The 26738-nt window shown below is 36.4% G+C and overlaps 2 protein-coding genes across 2 annotated transcripts; one reads left to right on the top strand and one right to left on the bottom strand.

The window, feature by feature from the left end:
- The first annotated feature begins 4975 nt into the window (after nucleotides 1–4975).
- LOC131640970 (protein LYK2-like) lies at nucleotides 4976–7326 on the top strand. The gene has a single exon (XM_058911315.1). It carries the CDS (start codon nucleotides 5127–5129, stop codon nucleotides 7221–7223), a length of 2097 nt encoding a protein of 698 aa, XP_058767298.1. The 5' UTR covers nucleotides 4976–5126; the 3' UTR covers nucleotides 7224–7326.
- Nucleotides 7327–25417: 18091 nt separating this feature from the next.
- On the bottom strand, nucleotides 25418–26139 carry LOC131640972 (putative calcium-binding protein CML19). Its single transcript, XM_058911317.1, has one exon. It carries the CDS (start codon nucleotides 25975–25977, stop codon nucleotides 25543–25545), a length of 435 nt encoding a protein of 144 aa, XP_058767300.1. The 5' UTR covers nucleotides 25978–26139; the 3' UTR covers nucleotides 25418–25542.
- Between the last annotated feature and the right edge of the window lie 599 nt (nucleotides 26140–26738).

Raw genomic sequence — 26738 nt, 5'->3', positions numbered from 1 at the left:
GTAAAAATGCTAATTAATTATACATTCTAAAGAATAAATTTATAAAATCATACTCCCTCCGACCTGAATTATAAGCAAATATTCTCTTTTTAGGTTCATTGAGTAATGAATGTATCTGGTCTATATAAAAGACCAGATACATTCATTACTCAATGAATCTAAAAAGAGAATATTTGTTTATAATAATGATCAGAGGGAGTATCAATTACCAATAAATTTGCTACTACAACTAATATTTATTCTTATTATTTATTTAAAAAATTTATATTTAAAGACAAATGTCAATAAAGAGTTGTCCATTTTGTGAGTATCTTTAGCCACTCACGACTCTAACATGAAAAACAGAGTGGAAGATTGATAAACACACTCAAGACATATGGAGGAGGAGGTCTTTTTGTAATGAAAGTGGCATCTTGCATGAATTAACCCTCTATACACCTCAACACAATGGTATGGTTGAAGGATGGAATAGAAGCTTGGTTAAAATGGCTAGGAGCATGCTAAAACAAAAGTCATTGCCTCGTAAATTATGGGGTGAAACACTGTCTATTGTTGCTTATGTTTTAAATAGATGTCCCACCAAGAGCCTAAAGAATCAGGTGCCATAATAAATTTGGTCGAGAAACAAGCCTTGCGTCATTCATTTCAAAGTAATTGGATCACTATGCTATATATATGTGCCAGATGAAAGAAGAACCAAATTTGAAGATAAAAGTGAACATAAGAACTTGATTGGTTACCATCCAACTAGAACCTACAGGTTATACAATTCAGTTACTACGAAATATGTTGTTAGTATGGATGTCATCATCAGAGAAGCAGAATTCAGGGATTGGAACCAAGATGGAGAAAGAACAAGAGTGGTTCAAATACAGGAATTAAATGCAGTTTGACCCCAGAGAAGTGAATCTAGTGATAATTGAAACTGCATATTGATGCAGTGAATCCTACTCAAAATACAAGACCAATCAGAAAAAACAAATACCTGCAAGGTTGAATGATTATGAAATCATGTCTGACAATGCAGCGAATGAGGAAGAAGAAATAATACACTTGACAATGTTGGCAAGTGCATAACCATTGGACTTTCAAGGTGCAATGAAATACAAGGTGTGGATAGATGTAATGAAGGAAGAACTCAGTTCAATTGAAAAATTTGACACATGGAAACTAACTCAACTACTAGAAAGAAAGAAGTCAATTGATGTGAAGTGGATTTTCAAAGTAAAGTTGAATCCAAAAGGAACAATAGTGAAGCACAAAGAAAGACTTGTAGCAAGAGGTTTCCTTCAAAGAAAAGGTCTGGATTAATCTGAAGTGTTTGCACCAATGGAAAGGTATGAGAATATAAGACTTGTTGGGCACTAGTCTGCAGTAGAAGGTGGACTTTGTCACACATGGATGTAAAATATGCCTTTCTAAATGGTTTTCTTGATATAGAGGTATATATGTGTTAACCTCCAGGCTTTGAAGTAAAGGGAAAAGAGCATATGGTGTATAGACTATACAAGGCGTTGTATGATTTGAAGCATACACTAAGAGCCTGGAACTGGAGAATTGATACATTATTCCTCAATCATGGTTTCAAAAGGTGTTCAGTTAAGCACTGTGTGTTTGTAAAATACAAGAAGGGTGAAATACTAATGTTGATATGTTTGTATGTGGATGATCTCTTGATAACTGGAGAATCTCAACTGCAAATTGAAGAACTCAAGAGTACAATGAAGTCAAAATTTGAGACGCCAGATCTAGGTAATTTGTCCTACTTCCTTGGTATGGAGTTTCTATAAAAAGAATATGGAATGATCTTGCATCAGGAAAGTATGCTACAGACTTGCTGAATAGATTCAACATGTTGAACTACAATACTGTTGTGACTCCTGTTGAGTCAGGTCAGAAGTTGGAAGGATATGAGGATGAAGAAAAGTGTACAAGAATCATTGAGGTACTTATTGAGGATAGGAGTATTGAGCAAATTCATGCATGATCCAAGAAAGTCTCATTTGCTGGCTGGAAAAAAAGTACTAAGATACATCAAGGGAACACTGAGGTATGGTGTATTTTTTTCATATTGAAGAAAGGGAAGCAAGGAAGAGGTGATAGGATTTTCTGATTTAGACTGGTGTGGTGATAGATTGGATAGGAGAAGTACCACAGGTTATATTTTCAAGTTTCAAGGAGCTCCAATCTCTTGGATCTCAAAGAAGCAACCTGTTGTGGCTATGTCTAGTTGTGAGGCAGAATATATTGCTAGTTGTTCTTCGTCTTGTTAAGCTGTTTGGATTGAATCTGTTTTGGCTGAACTTGGAGTAAATGTTCAAGTACCAATCAAGCTCCAAACATAATGAACCAAAGTTTCATTATTATATAAAGGAGCAAGTGAACAAAGGAAGGTTAACAATGACATATTGTCCTACCAAAAACCAAAGTGCTAATATCTTGATTAAAGTTGTAAGGGAACAATTCTCTAAGCTGAAGATAGAATGGTGGAATTTGATTAAGAGGTTAGAACTGCTTATGGACCTCTAGCCTTTGAAGCGTTGATAGCTTCTAGACCACCAGTCTCTGAAGACCTCAAAGAATGGAATAGCCTCTGGTGAAGCAGCTTATGAAGAGTTGATAGAGTCTAAAGACGCAAAGTTTGAAATTGCTTATGAATAGCCTCTGGTGAAGCAGCTTATGAAGAGTTGATAGAGTCTAAAGACGCAAAGTTTGAAATTGCTTATGAAGTGTCGTTGGAGTCTGAAGATGCAGAGTCTAAAAGTAACTCTGAAGTATCAGCTTCTGATCTGTATCACTTGGTAAAAGTTTGAATTAAGGGAGTGTGTTGTGTATTAATTCAAACTTAGTTAGTTAGTTACATGCAGAATGTATAGTTAGTTATTCCATATATATAATAACTACTTGTATAGTTTTGTAGCAACTCTCTCTTATTCAATAATCAATAATATCTTTCTTTCCTACACTACTCTCTCAATCTCTCTCTATTATCTTCCGCATTGCGTGGTGTTTGATAACACCAACAATAATTATACTTCAACATTATTATCAAGCCTTATCTATCATCATGATAGGCACAATTCATTGAGTTTTTACATGTGCCATATTTTAGTTATATTCTGTGTTCTTCTGGTATAAATATAAAGGTAGGTTCTAAATCTTTAAAAAGAAAATTTCAGTTGTTGTTATAATCTTTTGTAGTTTCTATGAACATGTAGCCCAATTACAGTCCCAACAAGTATGATTTATATACAAGAGGCATTGATTTGGAGACCCCTTTATTTATCTTTTATATCTTTTTGATAATTCTAAAATTAAAAAGAAGATTTTAGAGCCGCTCAACACTAAGATATTATAAAAAAAAAACTTTTATTATCAAAAGATCTCTAGACAAAAAAGTAATTAAAAAGGAGAATATCATGCAAAAAAGAAAGCAAATTATAGTGTCTCTTATCTCTAACACTCATACTACTTTTGACTGCACTGAATCCAAGCATAGGTAAAAAGTTGGTACAAAAAATAATGGTTCTCAGAATCTGACCAAAAATCCACCAGATTTTCAATATTATGTACTTTATTGCAGGTAAAGTACCAATCACAGTTAATTGCAACAAACATGGCCAAAATCATCAGCTCAAAGCTTTTGAAACAATTACGATGTACTCGTACATCTCACTGTCACTAAAGACTACCTAATATTACAGTCGAAATTACAGATGCAGATTGCAATTTAAAACCAGCGAACTCATACTTATACTTATCAAGTATAGAGAAAAATATTTTTGTTGTTACCATCTGAGTTGTAATTTGGACACACAACAAAGTAGATAACATGGCTTGGCATGGTTGGTGGGTGGTTTTTTGTTCATGGTAATGGTTTTTGTCAACTTAGGATATCAATGGTCTCAATGGTAGCCTTTCTTTTGTGCCTTAACTTTACCATACATAATACTTAATATTCTCTTGTCTCATTTTCATATATAACCCTATCTTTTCCATTTCTTCCATCATTTCTATCCACACTCCTTTTCATATATTTTGAATTCACATCTTAATTATATCATTTAGAAATTTCATAGATCTCTTTGCTTTTACATGTAAAAAGAGTTGCATGTGTACATACTTTTCCATTCACGGCCGACCGTCCGTACTGTTTAGCGTGTCAGACACTAAATATGAATATTTCTCCCTCGTTTCGTTACGTTGTAAAATTTTATTTATGTCTGATTGAAAAAAAATACTTTATATCATATAGTCTTTTAATTTAAACCATATGGGACCATTTGTACCAACTTCAACCCTACCCTTAATCAGAAAAATTGATAACTGTTAATTTGTACAAATACACCTGTCAGATTTGACAATTAAATCTCAAGTACTATTCCCTCCTGGCCCTCCCTCATATACTATCTGATTAACTGTTGCTCAGTGAAGTTTCTTTAAAAAGCTATGCATTGTTTTAAAATCATTCATATGTGCATGAACTCACTGCATAAATAAATCATTCCTATGATGTAATAGCATCTCATCACCATCATAACATATATGATATATGCAACAAAAACAAAACTCTAGTAAAGTATATAATACTTACACCTATATCTGCGACCGCGACTACAATTTAAAAGACTGTCTAACATCACATATTATTATCGACTTTAAATCACTTTAGAATATAAATTATTCTTTAAAATAAATCTCTAAATCCGAGATAGAAAAATAATTCGTGTGAGAACTACATAGTCCGTTGCAGGATGATGCGGTTTAATGCGATTGTTGCATCCACTACATGCCATCCCTTACACCGCAATATCAATATTGCAAGTGCGTTAGGCGATGTGATCCGCAATTTTAAACCAATATCCAAAAAAAACATTTTTGATAAAACAGTTACCTTCTTGACATGTATAAGTAGATGCATGTAAAGGGTTACCTAAACAGCTGTAATAATAAACTTTGTGATTCCCAATAGTCCTATTTCAAACTTGAAAAAAATTCTTTTATCTTCCACATGCTTATCTTTTGTATTGATCCAAAATTTTGAAGTCTCCAAGATAAAGAGAGAGAGAGAATAAAAAGGCTTCTATTTTAATAGAACACTCCATGTTAGAGATAGTTGAGTGGTTATGGACAGGTTAGAAATGATGATTACATTCCACATGAGAGTTTTGTTCTTTTTCCTTTGGATCTTCCTCTCTTCATTTGGTAAAAGCCTGTTAACCTGTGAAACAACATCACCACATGATTCTAGCTACCATTGTAATGAAAATGAGTTACAAAATCATCACTGTGAAACATTTGCACTCTTTTTCACAAACTCTCACTTTTCCTCCCTCTCCAACCTCACCCTATACTTAGGACTCAACAGGTTCTCCATAGCAGAAACCAATGGTTTCTCTGCGGAAACCGAGTACCTTCCTCAAAATCATCCCCTTCTAATACCAATTGATTGCAAATGCAAAAAAGGTGGTTATTTTCAAGCTGAATTGACAAAAACTACCATCAAAGGTGAGAGTTTTTTTGACATTTCTCAATCACTTGAAGGCTTAACTACTTGCAAGGCTATTAAAGATAACAACCTTGGTGTCTCACCTTGGAACCTTGATGCTAATCACAAGTTGATCATCCCTTTGAAATGTGCTTGCCCTTTTTCTTCCTTTGTCATACCAAAACCAAAACTTCTTCTTTCTTATCCTATAAGTGAGAATGATACTATTTCAAGTTTGGCCTTAAAGTTCCATATTACAAAAGAAGCTATTCTTATTGCCAATAACTTCTCATCATCATCGTCATCATCGTCAGAAGTTCTTAGAACTAGAAGCTTAGAGCCTTTTACCTCTATACTAATTCCATTGAACGGTAACCCTTTCCTTGATCCTTTAACTAAGCCAAAACAACCGAATTCGGATTTTCCAAGAACCAACAATATTCCAGGAATTAGGCCACACAAGAAGTCAAAAATGAAGAAGAGTGAGCTTTTCATTGGCCTAATTGGTGTTGCAATTGGAGTTTTCTTTTCTGTCGTGGTAACCGTTTTCTTCATTTGGTTGAAGAAAAGAAAGGTGGAAGAAAATTCATGCAAAGAAAGAGATATGGAGCTACAACATCTGAATCAAAGTGTGAGAACCACAAGTGATAAGAAAGTTTCATTTGAGGGGTCACAGGACACTCTTGATAGTAAAACCATCGATGCAACGTCGCGTAAGATGTTGTTGGAGACATACACAATTGAAGATTTGAGAAAAGTAACAGAAGATTTCAGCTCAAATTTTCATATTGAAGGGTCAGTTTTTCATGGTTGTTTAAATGGTAAGAACATGGCAATCAAAAGAGTAAAAACCGATATTCTGTCAAAACTAGAACTTGGCCTTTTCCATGATTCACTTCATCATCATCCAAACATATTGAACCTTCTTGGTATAAGTATCTCAGAAGAGTCATCAGAGTCGGAATCTTTTTTGGTTTTCGAGTATGCTAAAAACGGTTCATTGAAAGATTGGCTTCATGGTGGCTTGGCCATCAAGAATCAGTTCATTGCTTCTTGCTATTGTTTCTTGAATTGGAAGCAAAGGCTTAGAATTTGTGTTGATGTGGCAAGTGCTTTGGATTACATGCACAATGTTATGAATCCAAGTTATGTGCATAGAAATGTGAAGAGTAGGAACATCTTTTTAGATGAAGAGTTTGGTGCAAAGTTAGGAAATTTTGGGATGGCAAGTTTTGTTGTGAATGAAACTGAGGACCCTCAATTTTATTCAAGCAATTATGCTTCTTGGAGCATTGGTTATTTAGCACCTGAATATGTTCACCAAGGTGTGGTTTCAACAAGCATTGACATCTTTGCATTTGGTGTGGTTTTGTTAGAAGTTTTATCTGGTCAAACACCTATAAATGGATCAAGTGATAGAGGTGAAGGGAGTGTTTGGCTTAGTGACAAAGTAAAGAGTATTTTGAAGTCAGAGAATGATGATGTGAATGAGTTGTTAAGAGAGTGGATAGACAGTGCATTAGGTGAGAGTTACTCATTTGATGAAGCTTTGAAAGTTGCTTATATTGCAAAAGCTTGTGTGGAGGAAGATGCATGTTTGAGGCCTAATGCAAGGGAAATTGTTGAGAAGCTATCAACATTGTTGGAGGAGGAAGTACCTAATGAGGAAAATCAAGTTTTGATGAGTGAAAATTCTTGCAAACCTCTTGTGGATGCACTAGGAAGCAATATGTGACATGAATAATCCATTATAAATAAAATACATTAAGTGATCCATTATATTATTATGTAGTATATATTATATGTAACATATAATAGTATATTAAAATAGACCTTTATTCTGATTGTTTGATGTCTCATTTCATCAAGTGCTGTGTGATCTCATTCTTGCCATCTCACAAATATTCCTAGGTGGCATCCATAAAATTATATTGAAACCCCACTGACATACATTCAATGGTAAATCATGAATATAATGCATTTAATTCCCACCTTTTTCTATTCAAAATCTTCCTTATATTTTGTTCATGTGTTCATTTACAGTTTCACAATTGAGAACAACATAGTTTGCATCTCAAACTACACATCGATTTATCATTGTATAATTGTTTAGATGAATAAAATGAACAATAATAATCAATGAATTTTTTTATAAAAAAAGTTATCAAAAAATTTAATAACAAATTTTTATCACTTGACCTTGGGACCGACTAATCTAAGAACACAAGGATGTTAACACCTAACACGATTCGAACTTAAAACTTTGAGAGAAACTCATTCTCAAGACCCAAATCTCCACCATTAGACATATCCTTGGAGGTTTTTATCACTTGTTAATGTTACCTTCAAAAGAAATATGTGTTACAAAATAAATTATTTATATAAAAAAAAACAAAATTACTCACAACTTACTCTCTTTTAAAGATTTTGGCTACCTCTTTCATGCTCTTTTCTAAGTTTCATTGTTGCACCGCACTAAGACCATGGCATGGCAAATGCCAAATCAGGCCATCAACATAGAGACATGTTGTGGTGGGCCTGCATCCTTTTGCGTCTTTCTTGCCATCCTTTTACGTCTTTCATACAAATCATGATGGTTCTAATATGATTACTAAATCGTCGGATTGGCGATTTCCTCCACATAGCTGTGAAGGGGAGATTTGTTGGGCTTGGGTTCCCTTTCTATGTGGAGAAAAATCCAAACATGAATAGCCTATTTAGCTCAGTTATTTAAGTGGAGAGTGTCAATTTAAGGTTAAGAAAGATAGAGAGAAAATAAGGATACAAAAGGGAGAAAAGAGGAGATAAACCCATTCTAGTTTTTTTTGCATCAGTCTCATAAATTGACGATCTTCAATTCGTTCACTGTCGGATCAAGGTGAAATTTTGTGGGTATGTTTGCAACTCATGTATCTAACTTTTGACTGTTCAGAATTTTAAAACAAGGTATGAGCTGAGAAATATGTATCTCGCATTGGAGTTGAAGATTTGGGTTATTTTTTTAGCTTTTTGATTCTTATTTGTAAGTTAGTTTTTCTTTGTGATTTGTGGTTGTTAGCACTTGTTTGTGAATCAATTTAAGACTCTCTTGTACCCTCAATTGATTATCGTGGAGCTATTTCTTTGGTCTGGACGACTCGTGATTATTACTCACATATTGACGAATTTTCCACGTTAAAAATACCGATGTTCTTTTGTGCGTTTATTTGTTTGATTTACCGTCTTATATTTGTTGTTGATCCTCAAAGTTCCTACAAGTGTGAAGAATTTTATATTCGCTGTGTATTAGTCTGTTATTGTGTCTTAAATTTCCATCACTATTTTGATGACTTTCGCAAGGTCAGGTCTCACTGTGACCTTGAAAAACTCTCTGTTAGGCTCTGGCCACTTAACCTTATTTGTTGCCTCCAAAGGCGGTGTTTACTCTTTGTTGTATTCTTCAATAGGCTGTGGTTCTAGATGAGTGCCTATTTCAAGTGGTTTTCTGTCTGCAGCGTCAACATTCTCAAATTCTTGGGATGATTCGTAATTTTCTAATAATGGTAGAAAACAGATGCAAGCCACTTCCAAATCCGTTTCGAACACAACAACCTTGTAAGTGTAAGTGTGAAATTTTACCTTGAGGTGTATCATCGAGGAATCAATACAAAGCTCCACCAATGTTATTCTTTTGACAATGCAGTTATGGACGGATTGACATCTAACTACTACGTATCAAACTATCATGGTCCTTTTATTTATGTTTTCTCTAAATGCTACTAGAAACTCTACATACCCGTAGGGTTTGGTATCAAATCCCTCAAACTCCTAAAAATTACAATTGTGGTATGGTTTAAAGTTATGCACGAGCCTTGATACGTCGAATAACTTCATGTACAGGATGTCACAAGAACTTCCTTGTTCCACTAACATGTTACAAATATCTAACTATCACGAGCCTTATCAACAAGGAGATGAAGTTATTTAATACTCAATTGATCAAATCCTTGTCCTATAAAGACATAGGATCCCTTCTCCTTTTTGCATTTAGCCCTTACTCGTATTTTTTGATGGTGTCCTCCAATTGCTTCCCCTAAAAGGAATAACACGGGAAGGAAAAAGCCTAAAAACAATAAGGGAATGATACTAATTCCTCGTTTTTTACTTCATCAAGGCGTTGATGAGTAAATCTTTTCAATACATACAAAGTTGTATTGGGACGCAAGCTACAGTGTGAATATAGTCCCCCTGGTTGAACGTTTTTTCTAAAAATGTGAGTTTAGGGAGAAAGGTTCTTATCCTCTTATTCCAATGCCTTGACTATCATGATTGTACATTTTTCTTTCAAATTTGTTTTGTTTGCTTCTAGGTCTTCTAAGAGCATAATTATCTCGGTGGTGTCTTGCATATTTCAAAGCCACAAGTGTTAAAAAATATTATTATTTAAAGAGAAAAGGGATGGTGCACTGACAATGTAAATTATTTTTAGATTGTCAACCAATGACGACTATATAAAGTGCTAAGTCACACTGTAAATTTTAAAATACTTTTATGATTTGACACTTTAAACCATTCTAATTGGATGTATGTGTAATATTTTTTTACACTGACAGTGTACCTCCATTAAACTCTTATTTAAATATAACTAGACCAAATTTCTAAACCACCATTGCCGCATAAAACCACCACTGTTTTGAACATTTTTTTTATAAAGCTAATACTTTTTATATTTTGCATTAAAAAGCATAAAAAGTTATAGTATATTGTGAGACTAGTAAGACCCAATTTAAAATTTTGAATGAGTGACATAAATATTTTAAAAATACAGTTTTTTTTAACAGGGTTCTATGGTCGGTCCGCGACTCCTGGATGCCGAAGGCGTCCTTGGGGTGATCTCGATGTTTAAATAATTAAAAAATAGAAAGAAATATAATAAATAAAGTGAAATCCATTTATACCACAATTTTTTTTTTGATTACAAAGAGGGCCTAAGCCCAAAAAGAAAAACAACTACTCAGAAAGAAAAAAGGGAGAAACAATCCCAGCATCATCTAGCTCTAAAAACATCCTCACAAAATGAGGTGCCTCTTTATAAATAATTAGCCTCCTATCAATGAGACCGTGCTTGGCCAAACAGTCTGCACAAGAATTCGCCTGCCGATAAACATGTGAAACAACCACCACTTCTAAGGTTGACATAATCTCCAAAATTCGCCGCAGGATAGCAACACACTCCACCATACCCACCTTGCCTTCCTCAATAGCTTTGACAACAATCATGGAATCGACATTAATTTCCACTTGCGTATACCGTAAGCTTTTCACAAGCTTTAAGCCCTCTAAAACTCCCCAGAATTCGGCAACATGAGCACTACAAATTCCCACAAATTTAGAGAAGCCTCCTTTCCAAATGCCCTCGTGATTCCTCAACACACCGCCACATCCAGCAGCATTATCCGAATTACTAGCACCATCAGTGTTTAATTTAACCATGGTTTTAGTAGGAGGTTTCCAAGAAATAAACCTCTTATCACTAGCATCAGTTCTAACAATTTTGAAGAGACTAGCAGTCTGCGAATACTCATCCCCTCTCCTCAAAATGTGAACAATGGGATCTAAAGGTCTCTTAAAATTCTCATTATGTTCTTCAAGATTACGCCACGTTCAAAGAGCATGACACGCGGTAATCCAAATATTGCTCCAATTCGGGTTAGCATTACCCCTATAATTAAGATTCAACTTGATCCAACTGTCTTGATCCGCTGTGAAAAACTCCATAGCAATATCACTAGGAACCACACTCTTCCAAGTCTGAACACAAATGGGGCAGTCCCTCATTGCATGCATGGTATCCTCACAGGTGCTTCCACAGAGATTACAGCTCGAGCTCCCAAGCCCTTTTTTACTCTTGCTGAGATTTGTTAATAATCTATTATGCTTGAGCAGCCACAAAAAACTTTTACACCTCTCCGGTACCGAAGCTTTCCAGATCCTTTTCCAATCACCATAACCATGGTTGTTATCATAACCACTAATCACCTTATACGTTTCTTTAATCGAAAATTCCTCCATGCCGGTACCTGCAAAATAAAAAACGTCAGCGATTGGTTCCATGCTAGGGGGCACGCAAGCGGTGATTTTCTCCAGCCATTTGTTCGGCAGCCAACTTTGTAAACTTTCAATATTCCAATCTCCATGCTCATTAACAAGGTCACTGACAGTAGCTCCTATAAATTGAGCTGGGATGTCAACATTCTCATTGCAAATCCGGAAATCACCCCCTAACCACTTATCTTCCCAAGCCCTAATGTTCTTTCCATCTCCCACCACCCAACCGCCAGTGTTCAACAATTTGGGAAGCGTTGTAACCACCTCCTTCCATAAGCTGGAAGCATTAGTTCTTTTCCTCAATAAATCTTGACTGCCAAGGATATTGTATTTACATCTCAAAACCGTGCACCACAAATCTTCATCAAACACACTTGGTTCAAAGTATGCAAATCTCTTAATCCCGTTCCTCCCATCTCTTTCGGCAGCTTGACAGTGTCCCACGCCACCGCGTGAATTTTCCGATTACCACAATTTTGAATAACATAAATATAGATGCTCTAATACTTTCTTTAAAAAATCATTATTGTCTTCAAAAAACGCCTAATTCAAATAGTTAGATGTGAGAATTATTGAAGAGTAATTCAATATTCAGAAGATGGACTGATCTTCTGATGGTTACTCAGAAGATAGTATTGACCAGAAGATGCTGTCTGGGTCCCATTAGCTTAGCTGTTTAGTAGTAAGGGTACTTTAGTATTTTGTAGTACTGTTTGTACCTTAGACTTGTTCACTAAGTTTACTGTTTTAGGGCTTATGTGGCAAGATTTTCTTTTCTTATAAATAGCCTTGTAGTAGCTGTCATTTATTAACAACGCAAGTAGAATACAACATTTATTCTCTCATCTCTTTTGCGCCGTTATTCTATTATTCTCTTTGTCACCATCTTTATTCTTTGTGCACCAACAATTGGTATCTAGAGCTCCGGTTCCAAACACAGGGAAACACGAGTGAACGTGAGTTTGTGTGACTGTGTGATTGATTTTGTTTCTGGGAAACAAAGTTGTGTTGAATCACATTTTTTCTTGATTGTTTGTGGGTTGGGAAACACTGTGTGAGTGTGAGTGAAATCTATTTTTTGTCTGCACAAGTTTAAAGATGAGTGGAAGCAACTTGAATACCAAACTTCTAGTTCTTGATGGTAAAAACTGGAATAGATGGATGATTCAAATGCGTGTATTATTTGGTGCTCAGGATGTTCTAGATCTTGTCACTGGAGGATATATTCCGGTTGCAGCGGATGCAACGGAAGAACAAAGAGAAGCGCAGAGAGAGACGAAGAAGAGAGACCAAAAGGCGTTGTTCTTCATCCATCAGTGTGTGGATGTGAATGTGTTTGAGAAGATTGCTGATTCTATGACGTCAAAGGAGGCGTGGGATATACTGGTCAGGTGTTACGGTGGTGACGTATCAGTGAAGAAGGTGAAGCTTCAATCCCTGAGAAAGCAATATGAGAATCTCAACATGAAGAACAATGAGAAAGTCTCTGAGTATATCTCTAGAGTGATTGTGATCACTAATGAGATGAAGGCTTGTGGAGAAACTCTTTCTGAACAAGTAATCATAGAGAAGATATTGAGGTCACTTACTCCTCAATTTGATTATATTGTTGTATCCATTGAACATTCTAAAGATCTGGAAACCATGAGAATAGAAGAGTTGCAAAGCAGTTTAGAAGCACAAGAGTTGCGTCTGACTGAGAGAACTTCTGAGAGAGAAGTTGAGCAAGCTCTGAAGGCTTCTTTTGTCAAGAAGGACCAGAAGCATAGACGTGGTGATAGATTCCAGAAGGAAGCCTCAACTTCTGATGATAAGAGATATCAGAAGGGAAAGGATAAGAAGAAAGTTCAATGTTACTGTTGCAAACAGTTTGGCCATTTTGCTAGAGACTGTTTGGCAAACAAAGGAAGGAGATCAGAAGAAGCAAATATAGCCAGAGGAGGATCAGATGATGAACCTGTGCTATTGATGGCTTCAGAGTCGGACAAAAGATGTTCGTCAGAATGGTGGTATATGGACACTGGGTGTTCAAATCATTTGACTGGAAACAAACAATGGCTGATAGACTTTGACTCTGAAAGGAGGACAAAGATCAGATGTGCTGATGATAAGTACCTATATGCAGAAGGTATGGGAAATGTCAAAGTCAAAGTGAAGAATGGAAAGACTGTTCTGATCAAGGATGTTTGGTATGTTCCTGGAATCAGAAGCAATCTGATGAGTGTGGGTCAGCTCATTGAGAAAGGTTTCTCAGTTGTTATGAAGAACAACCTCTTGAAGTTGTATGATTCCAATCAGAAGTTGATTATGCAATCTGAACAGGGAAGCAACAGAACATTCAAGGTGAATGTAGAAACAGCTGAAATAGAGTGTCTGAGTGCTGAAGGCTCAGAAGGTGATAGTAAGCTGTGGCACAAGAGGTTGGGGCACTTGAACTATAGAAGCCTGGGGCATCTAAGTTCTAAGAAGCTTGTACATGGCATTCCAAAGATTGTGAAGCCTGAGAAGTCATGTGAGGTATGCATGAAAGGCAAACAACCCAGATTGCCATTTGTATCAGAAGTTGCTCCAAGAGCAAAGCATGCTCTGGGAGTAGTGCACTCTGATGTGTGTGGACCATTTCCAGAACCTTCACTTGGAGGAAATAGGTATTTTGTGTCTTTTGTGGATGAGTTCACAAGAATGACGTGGGTAACTCTCATTAAGTTTAAGAATGAGGTGTTTACAGAATTCCAGAAGTTCAAGGTGAAGGCGGAGAAGCAGAGTGGTCAGAAGATAAAGATTCTCAGAACGGATGGTGGAGGCGAGTATAACTCTACAGAATTCCAGAAATTCTGTGATGATAATGGAATTGAGCATGAAGTTACTGCTCCTTATACTCCTCAACACAATGGTCTTGCTGAACGTAGAAACCGTACTTTGCTTGATATGACGAGAAGTATGCTTAAAGAGAAGAAGCTTCCTCATAATCTATGGGGAGAAGCTGTTGCTACTGCAGCATATGTGCTCAACAGGTGTCCAACGAAAAGGCTGAAGGAAATTGTTCCTTTAGAGAAGTGGACTAAAGAGAAGCAAAGTGTTAGTCATCTGAAGGTTTTTGGTTCTGTGTGTTACAAACACGTTCCAGAAGCTAGAAGGAAGAAGCTGGATGATAGAAGCAAAGTGATGTTATTGGTAGGGTACCACAGTACAGGTGCATACAAGCTCTATTGTCCAGAGACTAACAAAGTTGAAGTCAGCAGAGACGTCATTGTGAAGGAATCAGAAGTTTGGGATTGGAAAGAGTCTCAACCAACTTCTGATGTAGAGATAACTTTTGAAGAAAAGTTAGAGTCAGAAGATGAATCTTCTGAAGACGAGTCAGAAGATGAAGCATCTTCTGAAGATGAGCCAGAAGGAGAATTTGATTCTGATCCAGATTCTGATGATGATCCAGATTCTGGTGGTAGTCATGATTCTGGAAGGGAAAACTCTGAAGACATAGGGTCTGGAGGACAAGCTTCCGTAGATGATCATGGAGGTGGTGACTCAGGAGTAGCTGACTCTGAAGTAGCTCAGCGACCACAAAGAGTCAGAACTATACCAAGAAGGTTTGCAGATTTTGACATGTTGCACGACACAGAAGTTGACTCAGAAGGAGAGGTCATTCAGTGCGCCATGTTAGTAGATTCTGAACCAGTGAGTATAGAAGAAGCGCTCAAGAAGAAGGTCTGGCTAAATGCCATGAAAGAAGAGCTTGAGGCTATAGAAAGAAACAAGACTTGGAAGCTGACAGAACTTCCAAAGAAGAAGAAAGCCATCAGCGTCAGATGGGTTTTCAAGGTAAAGCTGAAGCCAGATGGATCAGTTGGTAAACACAAAGCGAGGCTAGTGGCTAGAGGTTTTCTTCAGAAACCTGGACTAGATTACTTTGAGGTGTTTGCTCCTGTAGCTAGACATGAAACAATCAGGCTGGTGATTGCGTTAGCTGCGAACAGAGGATGGTCCTTGATGCATCTGGATGTAAAGTCTGCATTTCTGAACGGTCCATTACAAGAGGAGGTATATGTGTCACAACCCCCTGGCTTTGTGAAAAAGAATAAGGAAGGGATGGTGTACAAATTACACAAAGCTCTATATGGACTGAAGCAAGCGCCCAGAGCTTGGAATTTGAAGATTGATTCATTTTTCAAGAAGCAAGGGTTTCAGAAGTGTGAGATGGAATATGGAGTTTATGTGCAACATTCTGGAAGCAATATGATTCTGTTGTGTCTGTATGTTGATGACATATTGCTTACAGGGAGTTGTCCAGAAGATCTGATGAAGTTCAAGAAGGTGCTGATGAATGAGTTTGAGATTACAGACCTTGGGAAAATGTCATATTTTCTAGGGATGGAGATTCTGTACTCAGAAGATGGTATCATTCTGCATCAGTTGAAGTATGAGTTAGAACTTCTGAAGAAATTCAAGTTGGAGAATTGCAAAGCTGCTGTTACACCGTCAGAAGTGAATCAGAAGTTGGACTCTGATTCTGAAGGTGAAGATGTTGATGCTACGGTATTCAAACAGCTGGTTGGTTCTCTAAGGTATTTGTGTAATACCAGGCCTGATATATGCTATGCAGTTGGATTGGTTAGTAGGTTCATGAGTAAACCTAAGTGGTCCCATTACCAAGCTGCTGTCAGAGTCTTGAGATATGTCAAGGGAACTCTGAAGTTTGGCATATTGTTTCCTTCTGGGAGAAAGGAAAAATCAGAATTATTGAGTTATTCTGATTCTGATTGGTGTGGAGACAGAGTTGATAGAAGGAGTACTTCTGGATATTTGTTCATGTTTCTGGGAGGCCCTATCTCTTGGAGTTCCAAGAAGCAACCTGTTGTTGCTCTATCAACCTGTGAAGCTGAGTACATCGCAGGCGCTGTAGCTGCATGTCAAGCTGTGTGGCTTCTGAATCTATTAGAAGATCTGAAGATTAGAGTGAAGAAGCCTTTGAAGCTGATGATTGATAACAAGTCTGCAATCAATCTTGCCAAGAATCCGGTGTTACACGGAAGAAGCAAGCATATTGAGACTAAGTATCATTTCTTGAGAAGCCAAGTCCAGAATGGAACATTAGAAGTTGTGCACTGTAGCACTCAGAAGCAAGTGGCAGATGTTCTGACAAAGGCGATCAAGACGGATCAATTTCTGCTCTTGAGGGATGGAATTGGCGTTGTCAGTTTTGATTGAAGAATATGAATTAAGGGATGGTATTGAAGAGTAATTCAATATTCAGAAGATGGACTGATCTTCTGATGGTTACTCAGAAGATAGTATTGACCAGAAGATGCTGTCTGGGTCCCATTAGCTTAGCTGTTTAGTAGTAAGGGTACTTTAGTATTTTGTAGTACTGTTTGTACCTTAGACTTGTTCACTAAGTTTACTGTTTTAGGGCTTATGTGGCAAGATTTTCTTTTCTTATAAATAGCCTTGTAGTAGCTGTCATTTATTAACAACGCAAGTAGAATACAACATTTATTCTCTCATCTCTTTTGCGCCGTTATTCTATTATTCTCTTTGTCACCATCTTTATTCTTTGTGCACCAACAATTGGTATCTAGAGCTCCGGTTCCAAACACAGGGAAACACGAGTGAACGTGAGTTTGTGTGACTGTGTGATTGATTTTGTTTCTGGGAAACAAAGTTGTGTTGAATCACATTTTTTCTTGATTGTTTGTGGGTTGGGAAACACTGTGTGAGTGTGAGTGAAATCTATTTTTTGTCTGCACAAGTTTAAAGATGAGTGGAAGCAACTTGAATACCAAACTTCTAGTTCTTGATGGTAAAAACTGGAATAGATGGATGATTCAAATGCGTGTATTATTTGGTGCTCAGGATGTTCTAGATCTTGTCACTGGAGGATATATTCCGGTTGCAGCGGATGCAACGGAAGAACAAAGAGAAGCGCAGAGAGAGACGAAGAAGAGAGACCAAAAGGCGTTGTTCTTCATCCATCAGTGTGTGGATGTGAATGTGTTTGAGAAGATTGCTGATTCTATGACGTCAAAGGAGGCGTGGGATATACTGGTCAGGTGTTACGGTGGTGACGTATCAGTGAAGAAGGTGAAGCTTCAATCCCTGAGAAAGCAATATGAGAATCTCAACATGAAGAACAATGAGAAAGTCTCTGAGTATATCTCTAGAGTGATTGTGATCACTAATGAGATGAAGGCTTGTGGAGAAACTCTTTCTGAACAAGTAATCATAGAGAAGATATTGAGGTCACTTACTCCTCAATTTGATTATATTGTTGTATCCATTGAACATTCTAAAGATCTGGAAACCATGAGAATAGAAGAGTTGCAAAGCAGTTTAGAAGCACAAGAGTTGCGTCTGACTGAGAGAACTTCTGAGAGAGAAGTTGAGCAAGCTCTGAAGGCTTCTTTTGTCAAGAAGGACCAGAAGCATAGACGTGGTGATAGATTCCAGAAGGAAGCCTCAACTTCTGATGATAAGAGATATCAGAAGGGAAAGGATAAGAAGAAAGTTCAATGTTACTGTTGCAAACAGTTTGGCCATTTTGCTAGAGACTGTTTGGCAAACAAAGGAAGGAGATCAGAAGAAGCAAATATAGCCAGAGGAGGATCAGATGATGAACCTGTGCTATTGATGGCTTCAGAGTCGGACAAAAGATGTTCGTCAGAATGGTGGTATATGGACACTGGGTGTTCAAATCATTTGACTGGAAACAAACAATGGCTGATAGACTTTGACTCTGAAAGGAGGACAAAGATCAGATGTGCTGATGATAAGTACCTATATGCAGAAGGTATGGGAAATGTCAAAGTCAAAGTGAAGAATGGAAAGACTGTTCTGATCAAGGATGTTTGGTATGTTCCTGGAATCAGAAGCAATCTGATGAGTGTGGGTCAGCTCATTGAGAAAGGTTTCTCAGTTGTTATGAAGAACAACCTCTTGAAGTTGTATGATTCCAATCAGAAGTTGATTATGCAATCTGAACAGGGAAGCAACAGAACATTCAAGGTGAATGTAGAAACAGCTGAAATAGAGTGTCTGAGTGCTGAAGGCTCAGAAGGTGATAGTAAGCTGTGGCACAAGAGGTTGGGGCACTTGAACTATAGAAGCCTGGGGCATCTAAGTTCTAAGAAGCTTGTACATGGCATTCCAAAGATTGTGAAGCCTGAGAAGTCATGTGAGGTATGCATGAAAGGCAAACAACCCAGATTGCCATTTGTATCAGAAGTTGCTCCAAGAGCAAAGCATGCTCTGGGAGTAGTGCACTCTGATGTGTGTGGACCATTTCCAGAACCTTCACTTGGAGGAAATAGGTATTTTGTGTCTTTTGTGGATGAGTTCACAAGAATGACGTGGGTAACTCTCATTAAGTTTAAGAATGAGGTGTTTACAGAATTCCAGAAGTTCAAGGTGAAGGCGGAGAAGCAGAGTGGTCAGAAGATAAAGATTCTCAGAACGGATGGTGGAGGCGAGTATAACTCTACAGAATTCCAGAAATTCTGTGATGATAATGGAATTGAGCATGAAGTTACTGCTCCTTATACTCCTCAACACAATGGTCTTGCTGAACGTAGAAACCGTACTTTGCTTGATATGACGAGAAGTATGCTTAAAGAGAAGAAGCTTCCTCATAATCTATGGGGAGAAGCTGTTGCTACTGCAGCATATGTGCTCAACAGGTGTCCAACGAAAAGGCTGAAGGAAATTGTTCCTTTAGAGAAGTGGACTAAAGAGAAGCAAAGTGTTAGTCATCTGAAGGTTTTTGGTTCTGTGTGTTACAAACACGTTCCAGAAGCTAGAAGGAAGAAGCTGGATGATAGAAGCAAAGTGATGTTATTGGTAGGGTACCACAGTACAGGTGCATACAAGCTCTATTGTCCAGAGACTAACAAAGTTGAAGTCAGCAGAGACGTCATTGTGAAGGAATCAGAAGTTTGGGATTGGAAAGAGTCTCAACCAACTTCTGATGTAGAGATAACTTTTGAAGAAAAGTTAGAGTCAGAAGATGAATCTTCTGAAGACGAGTCAGAAGATGAAGCATCTTCTGAAGATGAGCCAGAAGGAGAATTTGATTCTGATCCAGATTCTGATGATGATCCAGATTCTGGTGGTAGTCATGATTCTGGAAGGGAAAACTCTGAAGACATAGGGTCTGGAGGACAAGCTTCCGTAGATGATCATGGAGGTGGTGACTCAGGAGTAGCTGACTCTGAAGTAGCTCAGCGACCACAAAGAGTCAGAACTATACCAAGAAGGTTTGCAGATTTTGACATGTTGCACGACACAGAAGTTGACTCAGAAGGAGAGGTCATTCAGTGCGCCATGTTAGTAGATTCTGAACCAGTGAGTATAGAAGAAGCGCTCAAGAAGAAGGTCTGGCTAAATGCCATGAAAGAAGAGCTTGAGGCTATAGAAAGAAACAAGACTTGGAAGCTGACAGAACTTCCAAAGAAGAAGAAAGCCATCAGCGTCAGATGGGTTTTCAAGGTAAAGCTGAAGCCAGATGGATCAGTTGGTAAACACAAAGCGAGGCTAGTGGCTAGAGGTTTTCTTCAGAAACCTGGACTAGATTACTTTGAGGTGTTTGCTCCTGTAGCTAGACATGAAACAATCAGGCTGGTGATTGCGTTAGCTGCGAACAGAGGATGGTCCTTGATGCATCTGGATGTAAAGTCTGCATTTCTGAACGGTCCATTACAAGAGGAGGTATATGTGTCACAACCCCCTGGCTTTGTGAAAAAGAATAAGGAAGGGATGGTGTACAAATTACACAAAGCTCTATATGGACTGAAGCAAGCGCCCAGAGCTTGGAATTTGAAGATTGATTCATTTTTCAAGAAGCAAGGGTTTCAGAAGTGTGAGATGGAATATGGAGTTTATGTGCAACATTCTGGAAGCAATATGATTCTGTTGTGTCTGTATGTTGATGACATATTGCTTACAGGGAGTTGTCCAGAAGATCTGATGAAGTTCAAGAAGGTGCTGATGAATGAGTTTGAGATTACAGACCTTGGGAAAATGTCATATTTTCTAGGGATGGAGATTCTGTACTCAGAAGATGGTATCATTCTGCATCAGTTGAAGTATGAGTTAGAACTTCTGAAGAAATTCAAGTTGGAGAATTGCAAAGCTGCTGTTACACCGTCAGAAGTGAATCAGAAGTTGGACTCTGATTCTGAAGGTGAAGATGTTGATGCTACGGTATTCAAACAGCTGGTTGGTTCTCTAAGGTATTTGTGTAATACCAGGCCTGATATATGCTATGCAGTTGGATTGGTTAGTAGGTTCATGAGTAAACCTAAGTGGTCCCATTACCAAGCTGCTGTCAGAGTCTTGAGATATGTCAAGGGAACTCTGAAGTTTGGCATATTGTTTCCTTCTGGGAGAAAGGAAAAATCAGAATTATTGAGTTATTCTGATTCTGATTGGTGTGGAGACAGAGTTGATAGAAGGAGTACTTCTGGATATTTGTTCATGTTTCTGGGAGGCCCTATCTCTTGGAGTTCCAAGAAGCAACCTGTTGTTGCTCTATCAACCTGTGAAGCTGAGTACATCGCAGGCGCTGTAGCTGCATGTCAAGCTGTGTGGCTTCTGAATCTATTAGAAGATCTGAAGATTAGAGTGAAGAAGCCTTTGAAGCTGATGATTGATAACAAGTCTGCAATCAATCTTGCCAAGAATCCGGTGTTACACGGAAGAAGCAAGCATATTGAGACTAAGTATCATTTCTTGAGAAGCCAAGTCCAGAATGGAACATTAGAAGTTGTGCACTGTAGCACTCAGAAGCAAGTGGCAGATGTTCTGACAAAGGCGATCAAGACGGATCAATTTCTGCTCTTGAGGGATGGAATTGGCGTTGTCAGTTTTGATTGAAGAATATGAATTAAGGGATGGTATTGAAGAGTAATTCAATATTCAGAAGATGGACTGATCTTCTGATGGTTACTCAGAAGATAGTATTGACCAGAAGATGCTGTCTGGGTCCCATTAGCTTAGCTGTTTAGTAGTAAGGGTACTTTAGTATTTTGTAGTACTGTTTGTACCTTAGACTTGTTCACTAAGTTTACTGTTTTAGGGCTTATGTGGCAAGATTTTCTTTTCTTATAAATAGCCTTGTAGTAGCTGTCATTTATTAACAACGCAAGTAGAATACAACATTTATTCTCTCATCTCTTTTGCGCCGTTATTCTATTATTCTCTTTGTCACCATCTTTATTCTTTGTGCACCAACAAGAATACCCACATGTGTAGCGCCTTAAACCACCCCATTTTGACCGTTGTGAACTCTAAAAACTCGTTTTCAGATTTAATAAATCAAACAAATTCTCACAAATATCTTAGAATTGTTCGCGGGGACTTTATCCATTCATAAAAGATCTTGTTTGAAGCCGTTTATGGTGATTTGTTGGAGGTTTTGTGAGCCATAAAATCCCTTCCTTACTTTTGTAGTGGAAATGGTTCGATATGCAAACTAAAACGTAAATGAATTAAAACAGAGTGCAGTTTAATTGGTCAATCCAAGGAACCCCATATTCCAAGAAATAACGCAAACTCAAAAAGAATAAAGTATAACAATCGTTGAAGCTACCAAATATGTTAAATGGGAAAATGTCAAATTCGCGCACACAAAAAAAGAAGTAGAACATGAGATTCACGCAACCGCAATATTGGAGAAGGAGATAATTTTCTTAATAATATAAAATTTGTTTTATTTCATAGAACGGCGGAGGAGCAGCTATTATGTTTTAAAAAAACTAAGAAACCAATTTTCATAACTACAATCGCCAGCATAATGATACCTCTTCTAGATTGTCTTTTGTAGATAATGAACACTGTTGACCATTACTTAAAAATTGTTATAAAATTAAACACAAACAACATATGTTATTCGTTGAAGTAGAAGTTTACATTCACCTTATTCTTTTTTGTTCAGATAATGATATATTTATGTCATTTTGACAAATAATAAAGGAAAGTACATAATCACGACTTGAAAATAATATTTCTATTTTGATTTGTTGATTTTAATGGACTTGATCGGTTTCTCTTTCTATGATCCTTAATATTTATTTTAAATCAACATAGAAAGAGAAACTAATCTAGTTAATTAAAATCTACAAATCAAAATTTAATGCTCGTGATTCGTTGTTCTCATTTCTCATAATAATCAAGTGTTCTCACTTGAGTCATCCCTATATATATATATATATATATATATATATATATATATATATATATATATATATATATATGGTTAAATTACTCTCATGGTCCTTTAAGTTATTTAATTGTAACAGTTTGGTCCTTCAAGTTTTTTTTGTAACAACTTGGTCCTTTTAGGTGATAACTGCTTCATTTTCCTCTCATTTTAATCATTTAGAAATGTTGATTGTTGTGTTTTTGGAAGCACTTCATCATTTTTACATCCCTCAAAATAGTTGCATGCACAATTATCACATTTTCTTGGTTAAAAAAGGATAATGGTGCACACATTTGATAACATAAAGGACCTAGTTGTAGCGAAAATAACATGAAGGACCTAACTGTTACAATTAAATAACTTAAAGGACCTTGAGAGTAATTTAAACTATATATATATATATATATATATATATATATATATATATATAATTTAATATTAATAAAGAAATATTTAACATGTTAATGAGATGCATAAAAATTAACGTTTTACGAAATTTCATAAAAACCATTAATTTTGATCTTTCTCTTTAAATAATTTTTTATTAATGATAAATTTTATAAATATGATCTATATGATAATAATTTTCAATCTAACGATGGATTTTGTTATAAAGATATGCGATAAAGAATTATTAGACATGTCATAATATTAAGTTTGACATGTTTTTGATCATTTTCATAATCATTTTCTATCGTTAGCGGTTGATCTGCCAAGGATAGACGATTTATCTTTTAAATCTATCTCTACGGAGGAGGGGTCAATATTGATGTAACCTTTTTCAGAGATTGAGATTAAGTAGACAATTTGGGATTATGACAGTTTTAAGAGCCCCACTCCAGATGAAATTAATATTGGTTTTATAAAAGATTTTTGAGATCTCTTGGAAGATGAGTTGATGTACATTTTACTACCTTTCACCATAATAGAAAGTTGACCAAAGGGATAAATAGTACTTTTACTGTTTTGATTCCAAAAGTTAAGACTCCTTAGTAACTGTCGGATTTTCGACCTATTTCTTTAGCCCATTGTCTGTATAAAATTTTATATAAAATTATTGCTAATAGGTTAAGACTGGTGATTGGAAGTGTTATTTCTGAGTTTCAATCAGCTTTTGTTAAAAATGGGCAAATTTTTTACGGCATTCTTATAGCTAATAAATGGTGAATGAAGCACGAAGTTTGAAAAAAGAATTATTATTATTCAAGGTTGATTTTGAAAAGGTCTATGATTCAGTGGACTGACGATATTTGGACGACGTTATGTGTAAAAACTTGTTTCCAACTCTGTGGCAGAAATGGATCTTAGAATGTGTTACTACGACAATTGTTTATGTGCTTGTGAATGAGAGCTCAACTAATGAGTTTAAGTTGGAAAGAGGTCTTCGTCAAGGAAATCAGCATTCCCCTTTTCTTTTCTTTTTGATAGGAGTTGAAGGGTTAAATGTTTTGATGAATGTTTTAGTGGAAAAAGGAATGTATACAGGGTATGGGGCAAAGGAGCAACATTTTGTTAATGTTTCTCATTTATAATTCGTTGATGATACGTTATTGGTGGGGATTAAAATTAGGCTAATGTCCGAGGTGGAAGAGTCACTTTCTCTCTATGGGGGTCGTTTGATTCTTATAAAATATGTTATGTCTATGATTCCAGATTATTTTCTTTCTTTCTTCAAGGAGCCATCGGGTATCATATCTTCTCTTGAATATATTTTTAATGCTTTTTGGGGGGGGGGGGGGGGGGGGGGGGGGGGGGAAGAGGGGGTGTGAGGGAGTGAGAAAAATTTTGTGGCCTAATTGAGATACTATGTGTTCGAAAAAAAGAAAGTGGAAGGGTGGGGGTTAGGAGGTTGAAGGAGTTTAACTTAGCCTTCCTTAGTAAACGGTGTTGGAGCATTCTAAATGAGACATATAGTCTGTGGTATAGGATTCTGAGTGCTTGGTATGTAGAGAAAGGGGACAATTATGTGTTTGGGGTAGCGGTGGATCTGTTTGGTGGAGGAATTTGAAAAACATAAGGGAGGGTGTTAGTTTGGATGATGGAGGGTGGTTGATTGATAACATGGATTGGAGAATAGGAGACAGGTATTCTACTTTGTTTCATATAGATCCTTGTAAGTTGGCGTGTTTTTTATTTTCGTCCCTGTATCTTATTTTTCTTAAAAATGGTCCCTGAATGTTAAAATTCTTTTAGTTTTAGTCCTTAAATTTGAAATCTGTAGGAAAATTTGAAGAAAAATCTGCAGAAAACCTGCAGATTTTCCTGCGAATTTTCATTTTAGGGACTGAAATCAAATGAAATTTAACATTTGAGGACTTTATCCTCAAAAATAAAAATACAAGGACGAAAAACAAAAACAAGCCAATTTACAGGAACCAAAAGACTATTTAAACCTAAATTTAACTAATTATAAAAAAAATTGATTTGTAAGATGAAATACATCACTCTAAATAAAATTAAAATTTTATATTAAACTTTGTATTGATAAAAGTTGTAAGTGATTCATAGTCTAATTAAACTAATAAACTATATTAAAATTATAATTTGATCTAATCTAAACTTTAAAGAACAAACTTTCAAGATGAGGATTGCACATCTAAACTTTTTAGAGACTATATCCAGACTTTTCCAATAGTTATCTTTTTCAAACCAAATGTGAAACAAAAATGCCTCAAGAAAAGGGGCTTGGTGAATCCAAAAAAATAAAACAAAACAAACATAAAAGAAACATAATATCAATTAACCATTCAAAGAATATGAACAAACACAAACATTACAACATCATGACCTTAAACTCCTCAAAACTAATTTTCCCATCCCCATCTAAATCAAACTTAGAAATCATAAGTTGACATTCATCCAAACTTCTAGAATCCCCCAACTTCCTAAGCATTTTCTCAAGACTCCTAGGTGTTATACAACCACTTCCATCCACATCATACAACTTAAAAGCCTCTTTCAAGTCATTCACCTTATCTTCCTCTTTTACTCCCTCCAAAAACTTCACAAAATCATCAAATCCCAATAGTCCATCGCCATCCGAATCCAAATTCATCACCGCCGCCTCCGCATCCTCCGTCGATAGCTTCTCGCCGCCGATGGCTTCAACGCACTGCCGCAGCTCCGCCGGTGATATCTTGCCGTCTCCATTTTCATCAAAACGGTTGAATACTCGTTCATATTGACTTACCTTCTCCATAATAACCATATCACAAATAATACAATTTTTTTTTACATATGATATGCACGTTTATAAACTTATATGCTCCCCTCAAAATCTCAGATTCAAATTCTACTGGACACAAATCGTAGCAATAAAATTAATATATTTTTTATGATATGAGAGCTTAGAAGGAAAAAAAATACCAAGTTTCTTGTTTTGCTCTAAAAGATGCTAAAATTTGAAGGATGAATTTTAGGTAAAGTATTTATATAGATTAAATGCGCGTGGCGTATATTAATTGGTCAACATAATTAGTTAACTTGTACGACTAAGTACCCTATATTGGAAATTTCTGGAAACTTTCTTATTAAATGTGACGTGGATATATAGAAAATCACTTAATGGAATTTTTTATGGTAAGTTCTAGAATGCCCATTATCATAATTTATTAAATATTATTAAATGTTTTAATTTGAATAAGTAAATCTTTATTTACTGCTGCATGTCTATTAGTAGGACCGTCGTTGAGGGCGTGCAAGGCGGACTACTGCACAGGGTCTCAAATTTTTTATGATTAAACTGTTATTTAATAGGGCCCCGTAAATCTTTGACACTATTAAAATATAGTTAAATAAGATCTCTAATTATTTGTCATGGTTAAATCCTGACTAATCTACACAGGGCCTCTAAAAAATTGAGACGCCCTGTCTATTAGTATTTTATTATTTTAATTAAACTCAAAAAAATATTTACAAATAATTTTTGAGAAAAATATAGGATTATTATTAGTAGAATAATTTTTCAAA

The sequence above is a fragment of the Vicia villosa genome, unplaced genomic scaffold (genome assembly GCF_029867415.1).
Source record: "Vicia villosa cultivar HV-30 ecotype Madison, WI unplaced genomic scaffold, Vvil1.0 ctg.003431F_1_1, whole genome shotgun sequence".
NCBI classification, from domain to species: domain Eukaryota; kingdom Viridiplantae; phylum Streptophyta; class Magnoliopsida; order Fabales; family Fabaceae; genus Vicia; species Vicia villosa.
The sequence above is the reverse complement of the archived record's forward strand: the minus strand, read 5'-3'. Positions and strand labels throughout refer to the sequence as shown.

Excerpts from the sequence above, each read along its gene's own strand:
- LOC131640972 (XM_058911317.1), bottom strand. The coding sequence starts at position 25,977 with ATGGTTATTATGGAGAAGGTAAGTCAATATGAACGAGTATTCAACCGT.
- LOC131640970 (XM_058911315.1), top strand. The coding sequence starts at position 5,127 with ATGGACAGGTTAGAAATGATGATTACATTCCACATGAGAGTTTTGTTC.